This window comes from Arachis stenosperma, chromosome 6 (assembly GCF_014773155.1).
Source record: "Arachis stenosperma cultivar V10309 chromosome 6, arast.V10309.gnm1.PFL2, whole genome shotgun sequence".
NCBI lineage: Eukaryota > Viridiplantae > Streptophyta > Magnoliopsida > Fabales > Fabaceae > Arachis > Arachis stenosperma.
Window position 1 is genome coordinate 139,414,894 of NC_080382.1, and position 9,614 is coordinate 139,424,507.

The 9,614-nt window shown below is 37.0% G+C and overlaps 1 protein-coding gene across 1 annotated transcript; it reads right to left on the bottom strand.

Annotated features, from left to right (window-relative positions):
* Positions 1 to 337: 337 nt before the first annotated feature.
* On the bottom strand, positions 338 to 3,341 carry LOC130936852 (mitochondrial metalloendopeptidase OMA1-like). The gene is made up of 4 exons (XM_057867014.1): positions 3,109 to 3,341; positions 1,750 to 2,830; positions 1,480 to 1,628; positions 338 to 924 (listed from the first exon to the last, which is right to left on the bottom strand). Exons 2-4 carry the CDS (start codon positions 2,686 to 2,688, stop codon positions 672 to 674), a joined length of 1,341 nt encoding a protein of 446 aa, XP_057722997.1. The 5' UTR covers positions 2,689 to 2,830; positions 3,109 to 3,341; the 3' UTR covers positions 338 to 671.
* Positions 3,342 to 9,614: the final 6,273 nt, after the last annotated feature.

Below are 9,614 nucleotides of genomic sequence, written 5' to 3' on the forward strand. Positions count from 1 at the left end.
ATGGCATTTAACCCTTTTCTGCTCCTCATCCACCTCCTTTGTCAACATCAATACCATCATCTCCACCTATTGAGGCTGAACCCATCAGCATCCTTCCTCTTTTTTTAACCGGTTGTGAAAGTCTTTTCTCCTAATCCTTTATCCTTCCCCCAGTTTCATATAATCCTTTGTAAGCATGATAATATCAACCTTGCATGCATAGTCATAAGCTTGAGGTTCAATTGACTAAACAGCTTTTCACTATATCAAAGCAGCACTACCTTTTCTCCATCTCTCAATAGTGTAACGCAATCAAAAGCCTTCCAACCTAATCCATCACGAGCAAACTCCTAAAAAATACATTCAACAATACTTTTTTAACCTTTTATATGAGCATCATACACTTGATTTGGTTGTTGCAATAACATGTACTGAACACATGAAAAAATAGTCACTTTTACCTTAGAAATACTTTTGAGATGTTACAACAGATGATCTAATCAATAATTTTCTTTGAAACACTGTACAATTAACACTTCACATAACAAACATCTATCTGTGAAACTAAATTGTTGAAAAAATTCAGCATACAGAAAATTGCCTAGCTTTTCTTTTGGCTAAAACAGAATTCCTTCAAGTTTCATCTACACGTTCTTTGTTGATTCTGGTGTGCAAATATAAGTGACGCTAGTCTAAAGAAATCCTTCAATACTTCTTCCAGACCTAGCATTCTTGTATATGGTGAATGCTTCTTCCATTATTTTGGCCTGGGAGAGCAACTCTGCTCTCTTTCTTCCAGATGGATGAGTAGAGAGATAGTCCCTGAGTGCCGAGTCACCACCGGTGACTTTTCCCAGCTTCTCATACACTGTGGGTGCTACCCGTGGATCATATCCGGCGGAAGCAATTAAGAGCAAGCCAATGTAATCGGCTTCCATTTCCATCCTGAAAACAGGATTTAGTTATAAAAAATTGAAGGAAGAAAAAGTTTCCACTTGAACAAAATATCTACCACGCGGAACAAGTACAAGCAGGATGTACATGATTATATTTAAGTATAATACGAAATTTAAAACATTGACATGTTGATAGATGGCACACAATAATGTCTCAAGGGAAATACAATTGAGGATGAATGAGAAAAGACATGTCAAAATTTGATAACTGTTAAACTGTATCACAACACCACAGTTTCAAATGAATTATTAAATCCCATCTCACTAAGAAATTTTATTCAGAAAAGATATCAACTATCATTCACTTAATTGAAATTATGGTAAAGCATATGGTAAATGAAATGGAGTTCTTATTTGCTTGGAACTATCAAAATCTTCTATGAACTAATATGTTATGTGGAATAAAGCACTAAAGCAATCCACAACAGCATTCTACACTATTTTGACAGTCATGACAAACATGATGTTAAGTAAAATGCAACAAGTGTAATCAAAGAACCACAGAGGAAATTGACTTATTAGAAAGACATGAACGAAGTTATACCGTCGAGAGAATGGTAGCCTCAAGAAGAGAGAAGACATTGTGTTGACGATATCAGGGGTGACAAATTGATAAAGAATCAACTGCAGGATAGCAAACCACAAGTTCTTCGTTATACCTTCAGCGCTGTGTCGGGCCACAGCATGGCCAACCTAATTAAGAAGAAAAAACAGACAAATAAGCATAGATATCTTTCGGACAAATTAATAAACCAAGAACCTCCTACAAATCTTAAACTGAAAAAACAATTAGTTTAACAAAGCACAATTATACCTCATGTCCAATTATAGTGGCAATCTCAGCATCACTTTTAAAATGTTCTAACAATCCGGTGAATACAACAATCTTACCACCAGGTAGGCAAAAGGCATTGACAACCGGCTCATTGACAACAAGCACCTCCCAATTCAATCCATCGAGATGCGAGGTAGCTGGCCCTTTCTCGTGGCCTTTCTTTCTACTTTGCTGAACCCAACTGTCATCAAGGATTTCATCTTCTTTGGGCCAACCACTTTCTGCCTTGCCATCAGCACTAGCATCAGTCAACGATTTCAAAGTCTCCTCAGTATGCCCTTCAAACCCTGTGACATGTGCTGATGCATAACCAACATCACTCCAAATTTGTTCCTTGCTTAACCCTCTCTGCAAGGCATCAATGATTTCCTTTGATATCATCCTTATCCTCACACTCTGAGGGTGTATAGGAGGCAAGATCTTTCCCTTGAAACTCTCCTTCAGTTTCTCGAATTCAGCCTCCCCAAGTTGCCTCTCCATGGCTTTAGATAACAAAATCCAGTGGGTTCTCTTGGTATATGGAATTGTTTCTAATTTCCCAAAATACATAGTTATCAATATCCCTGACCCAACCACCACAACAATGAATACATGTCTAGGATTCTCAAACCACTTCCTTGGCCCTCTAGGCCTGAAATGATGCACATTGTAGGGATCCACATAATAGAACCTCCTACCCCCAACATTAAACCGGTTGTGCAAGTTCCTATTAAATCCACCACCCCATGTGACTACCCTAGTAGGAATTGAAGAAGAAGACTTGAACCCATTGGCATTCGACACCTTGGAACCCGAATCCAAATACCTAGATTGGAATATCCTCGAACCACGTTGGAAATTTTTATTTTGGGGAAGAACCTTTGAAGCCAAGGTCCGAAAACAATCAAGAGCAACCTTTCCCTTTCTATAAGAACCCATGCTAAATACACAGGGATTACAAAAAGGCCTATAAATGGAAAATTTCAGAACTTATGGAGGTGAAATGAATTAAAGAGAAAAACTAAAAGAACATGAATGAAGTAGTAGAAAAGGCTTCGAATGACGATGATGACAAACAACCCTGCAAAAGAGAGAGAAAAGAAGGACGAGTTAGATAAGAGCATGAAACATTAAGCTACTTAACTCGATTTTCATTAATCCCCGGCAAAATCAAAATCTAATTTTTAAAGTTCAATTGTAAAGAAGATAGAACCTTTACAACTAGCCTGGCATGAACTCAATGAATTATGCAACACAAGCAGAGAAGAAGGTAGGTTGCTATATATAACATGGAATCAGCAATGAATAAATAAATTGAATAATGATAATCAAACCAAAAGGAAATGAAGAGCAACTCACCAAAGGAGAGGGTTAAGGTTCGAAGGCGAAGAGGGAGACGCAAACAATCGAAAAGAAGAGAGCATCTGAGAATGAGAGAGAAGAGAAAGAAATGGGGATCGAGAAAGAACGAGAAGAAACGGAAAGGAATGGGGGACGGGATTAGCGTGATTATTGAGACACCCAATTTCCGTTCACTGTACTAAAATATTTTCCGAATAAAAATCAATTTGATTATTGTACCAAAACTTTGATCAAGTAAATCACCGTTTCTTTTCCGTGCAGCAAAGATTAATCGCTTATTTAGACCCTATTATTTTGATAAAAAAAAAATTATTTTTAGTATGTTTAATAAATTTTAAATAATAAAAATAAAAATATTAAAAAAATAAAAAAAATATTTTTTTATAAGTTATAATTTATATTTTTTTTAAATTTTTTTAAAAATATTTTTTATATAATAAATAAACAAAAAAATTTATATTATTATATGTAAATATAATTGATAAATAAAAAAAATTTATGAGATATTCAAATATAAAATTCTTTCTATTTTTTTATAAAATCTTTTAAAAAAAATAACTAAAAAAAATTTTTTTTAAGTTCACACAAACAAATTTTTAATCTCTTATTAGTTGTGGAAAAAAATTTATAAATAATTAAAAAAATATTAAAATAATCAGAATTTATTATTTTTATTATTATTTAATTATTAATTTTTAATTTAATTTTTTTAATCTAATAATATAATAATATATTTTATTTCATATAATTAAATATTAATAATAAAAAATAATAAATTTAGATCTTTTTTAATATTTTTTTAAAAAATAAATATATTTTTTGACTAAATAATATTAAAAAAAAAACAAAATATAATACTTTTATCACCTGAAATTCGTTTTCTTTTTTTTTAAGAGGAGGAGCACAAATTAGGTGGGTTCATCCCAATCTGGCCCAGATTATGAGTTCGTTTTTGGTTATTTAACATTCTATATACTACTTAGGACCAAAAAAACATTATATATAATTATATATTAGTATAATCTATGAGGAAAATAGTCCAGCTCCCATGAAAATGGAGGAAGAGACAGAAAACCCGAATATAAGACTGCTGGAGACATCAGTGCTCTTGCAGATACCAAAATGGATGACAATTAGGGTGCTAGGTGTTGGGCTTCTTGTGCTTTTATTGAGTGTCTTTTTTTTAAAAAAAAAATTGTTCTATTTTTTTATTTTTTTTTCAATTTTTTAATGATTAGTTTAATTTGGAATGTCAGGGGAGCAGCAAGTAGTGCTTTTAGAAGAACGTTCAAAAAAATAATCAGACAATATAAGTCAGATATTTCTATCTTGTTAGAAACAAAATGCAGTGGAGAAAATGCAAAGAATGTTATTAGACAGATTGGATATAACAACTATATTTGGAAAGAAGTCCAGAATTTTGCAGGAGGGATCTGGATTTGTTAGAACAGAGCGGACTTGAATATTAGCATAGTGGAATCCCATGCACAATTTATTCACATCAAAATACAAGAAGATGGAAAAAAAGAATGGTTCTTTACTGTGGTTTATCCTAATCCACACTATCAAATGAGGAGATTGATCTGGCCAAAGCTTCTGGATATAGCCAACACTATGAGAGGCGAATGGCTAATAGCAGGGGACTTCAACGAGATCAAGGACAGCTCAGAGAAAAAAGGTGGAGCGGCTATTGACTTTAATGCTTGTAACTGGTTTGCTAGTTGATCAATGAAAGTGGGCTAATTAATCTCTGTTTCATCAGCTCCCGGTTCACCTGGAGAGGACCCCAATGGGAGGGACAAGAGAGGGTCTTTAAGAGACTAGATAGAGGTCTTGCTAATAATCAGTGGAGAACGAGATTTCACGATGCTACAGTCGAGGTGCTAACGAGAAGAAGATCGGATCACCACCTGCTGCTGATTAAAACAGAGAGAGTTACACATATAGCTAATAACAAACCTTTTAGGTTTGAGGCTATGTGGACTCTTCACCCAGAATTTCAGAACTGTTTTAATGATTGTTGGAACAATCATGCCTCGCTTTGCAGTGCCCTCAATAAGCTCAAGGAGGACCTCCAAGAATGGAACAAGAACAGTTTTGGCAACATTTTCAAAACAAAAAGGAGACTTCTTAGAATTGAAGGAATTCAAAGAAGCGATAGCTACGGAAGGAATCCCTATCTTGAAGAACTAGAGCAAAAACTTAATAGAGAACTAGATGACATTTTGGACAAAGAAAAATCTTTTTGGTTGTAGAAATCTAGAGAGGTGTGGATCGTGGATGGAGATAGAAACACCCGATACTACCATACTAAAACAATTGTCAAGAGGGGAAAGAATAGAATCATGAAGCTCAAAGGAACAGATGGGAAGTGGATCGAAGAAGAGGAGGAGCTAGGAAACCACATTATTAACCACTTCAAAAATATCTATCAAAATGAGGTAATGACCGTTCCTTTTGAATTAAAATACTATGCCCCACCTAATTTTACCAATGATGATTGCAGGAGATTCATAACACCTCTAAATGAAGAAGAAGTAAGGAAAGCCATTTTCAGGATTGGCTCCTTGAAAGCACCTGAAAATTATGGATTCCCTTCTCTCATCTATAAGAATAACTGGGATAGCATGAAAGAAAAAGTACAGGAATTCATAGATATGTGCTAGAGAATTCCAGAAACTATCAGACAAGCAAACTCTACCCTCATTGTTTTGGTACCTAAGATCAATAACCCAGAGCTGATTAACCAGTTCAGCCCTATAGCACTATGCAATGTGTGCTATAAGGTCATAATAAAAGTGCTAGTGAAAAGGTTAAAACCACACTTGAATGACAAAATAGCGGCGCACCAGTCAAGTTTCATACCAGGAAGAAAAATTCAGGACAACATCATCATTGCAAAGAAGCTTATTCACACTATGAAGAGAATGAAGGGGAGAAAACAGTTCATGGCGATCAAAATAGACTTCAAAAAAGCCTATGACAGGATGAGTTGGGATTTTCTTAAGACTAGATTGGAAGAATTCAGATTGCCAGATAAGATGGTCGAGATTATAATGCAATGCGCGAGTACGGTATCATTCAATGTTATTTGGAATGAGAATAAGACGGAAGAATTTATTTCAAGAAAATGATTGCGACAAGGGGATCCCATTTCGCCCTACTTGTTCGTTATGTGCATGGACAAACTCTCGCACCTCATAGAACAGAATGTGATGGACGGGGAATGGAAGCCGATTGGGGTGGGTAGGGATGGACCAAAAATATCCCATCTTATGTTTGCGGACGACCTTCTTCTTTTTGTGGAAGCAACATAAGACCAAATGGCAAGAATAAAAGGTGTCTTGGAAACTTTTTGTAATGCTTCGGGGTTGAAAATAAATGAAGACAAGATTGCCATTGTGTTCTCTAAGGGTACGGCTGGAAGCACAGGGGAGGAGATTATAAATTTGTCTAAATTTAAAGAACAGAAAGAGCTGGGCAAATACTTGGGAGCGAGCATCTCTGACAAAAGGGAAGGAAAGGAGAGGTACAAAGACATAATGAGAAGGGTCCAAAACAAACTTAAAGGCTGGAAGACTAAGTGTCTTTCTTTGGCCGAAAGGTTAACACTTGCACAATCAACTATTAGTCCGATTCTGAACTACCAGATGCAGCACGAAAGGGTACCTAAGGGAGTTTGTAGGGAGGTGGAAAGACTTCAAAGAAACTTCATATGGGGAGACGAACCAAATAAAAAAGATTGCACCTAATTGGATGGAAGACTATGTGTCTCCCAAGGCACGAAGGAGGATTGGGGTTCAGGAAGCTATCATCCATTAATGATGCTTTCCTTATAAAAATTTTATGGCAAATGGATGAAATCCCAGAGCAGATGTGGGTGAAAGTCCTTAAGCACAAATACTTTGATGGGAACCTAATTGATGACGACACGCAAAGTAGAAACACGGATTCAAGCTTCTGGAGAGAAGATCTCAAAATGTGGCCAACTTTTCAACCAAATACTGTTAAGTTTATTAGAAATGGGAGGGGTACTAGATTTTGGCATGATCACTGGCTTGTAGGGGCAGGAGCACTTCAGGAGAGTGCCAAAACACAGATTTCAGATAGCAATAGCCTTGTATCAGAATGGGTGAAAGAGAATGGAGAATGGAACCGGAGAAAACTCAATACCTATATGCCAGAAGAGATTGTCCAAAAAATTACAGCAGCATACCCTTCTCATTTTGAGGCAGATGAGGATAGAAAAGGGTGGAAGTATAATGAGGATGGAGATTTCTCGATTGCATCGACCTATAAAGCTTTAAACAATTGGAGCAAACCTAATAAAACTATTTGGAGTCACCTATGGAGATGGAAAGGCCCCCAAAGAGTCAAGGTGTTCATGTGGACTGTTATGCATAAGAGAACTCTTACAAACCAGAGAATAGCAAGATTGTTTGGTGAAAATGGAGACTGCAAGGTTTGCCAAGGAGTGCAAGAAGATCTTCTACACCTATTCAGAGATTGCCAAAAGCGTCAACAATTTGGGTTAATTTTCTTAATCCTATGGAATTGCAGAAATTCTTCAGTCTTAATTGGGAAGATTGGGTGGAAGCTAACCTAAGAAAACAATTGGGACATAACCAAAATATAGATTGGAAGGATACATACATGGTTACATGCTCAAAAATCTGGTTTTGGAGAAATAAGGAAAATCATGAGGACAATTACAGAAGACCAATCCAGCCATACAGCGAAATCATCAAAGAAATTCAGGAAATTAACAAAGCTTTTGAAAAAGCTTACCTGGTGGGAAAGGTGCCGGCGAGAAGACTGGGTCGGGTGGGGTGGAAACCCCCGCCGAAGGGCTGGCTGAAGCTTAATGTCGATGGAGCGTCAGTGGGGATTGCGAGCAAGGCGGGTTGCGGCGGCCTCCTGCGGGATGAGAACGAGAAGTGGGTTGCAGGCTTCACTCACACGATTGGAAACTGATCTGCCTTCATCGCCGAACTGTGGGGTGTTGTGCAAGGGCTGAACCTGGCAAGGAGATTGGGAATGAAGAAGATAATGGTAGAATGTGATTCAGAGGGAGTGGTGAAGTTATTGAATGGGGAAAGAAAGTTAGAAAGGCACCCTAATTCTCTGATTAGAAGGATTAGTGAGCTGAGAAAGCTTGATTGGAGAATTTTTTTTGTACATAACTATAGGAAAGGCAACAAGTGTGCAAATTACCTGGCCAGGAAGAGTATTGATCTTAATTTTGGGTTTTTGTTCTGGGATTATCCATTCCCAGAGTTAGTTAGCATTCTCCATGAGGATGAGAGAGGGGCTACCTTACCTCGTTCTATCTGTATTTAGTTGCTTGTTTTTCCTTTTAGGCGTTTTAGCCCCGTTTGAATACCAAAAAAATATTAGTATAATATACTCTTTTATTTGTTATGTTACTTGTGTATAAAATTATAAAAGTCAAATTAGTTTAGATGAGATAGGAGTCATAGGATGTGGAGTCCGGTGATCTACTCGGATTCAGAGTGATTGGAACCTGGAATTCGGAAGCTACTCAAATTTTAAAGACACCCATGCTAATTCGTTCTACGGGTATAGTTATTAGAATAAAATTGTTCAAGAGTATTGAATTAACAAGTTATTAGTTCAACTAGTAGATATAAAATAATTAAAAAGTTAAAATTAAAATTTAAAATATAATTATTGTTGACACTTTAACAACAATTAAATTTCAATTGCTAAAAATAACTAATATAAAAAATAATTTCACGACGTAACAAAGAGGGATCCAGCCAATTTTTATTCGGCTGAACTTCAAAATCTATTTCATTCAAAAAACCACATCTCCAATTACCCAAAATTAATCCTATCCCAATTACTCTAATTAACCTAATTTACACTTAATTTGACAGTGTAGCCACATCCACCAATTCTCCTCCCCCCCTTCAGCGCCGCCCAACCCATCGTCTTTGGGGTTTTCTTTGGTCGCCAGCGTCAATCCTGGTCAGCAAAGCCGGCGAGTCCATCCGCGACCAATCTAGTTGCTTCCGAGAATCACCTCCGCATCGCCATCACTGCTACATGTCACCTTCGACGGTTCGTTGAAGACGCATCCACTCCACCAAGGTACCATCCGACGGCACCTGGTGTTGCTCTGCCTCTACACACGCCACGGTGGAAGTCTCCCTGCCTCGTCGAAGCACTAGCAAGCGCCGCTACTGTTCGCTCTGCATATCCCTTGCCAGCGCTGCTCCCATCCTCGCCTCCTATACGCGTCCCGTAGGTCCTCCTCTGTCGCCGTCGCCGTGTTCACAGGTTACTGGTAATTCATGGTTTTGACAAACAGAGATTATTCCTGGTTTGTTTTGAGTGCATGTCATAGGGTTTCACATTTATACAAAATGATTCTTTTGATTTGTGGATGCTAATTTTAGGTAATGTTAGCGGGATTGATATATGAGTTGAATTTAATTGTTAGTATGAGTTGAATTTAATTGTTAGAACATCTTCTGCAC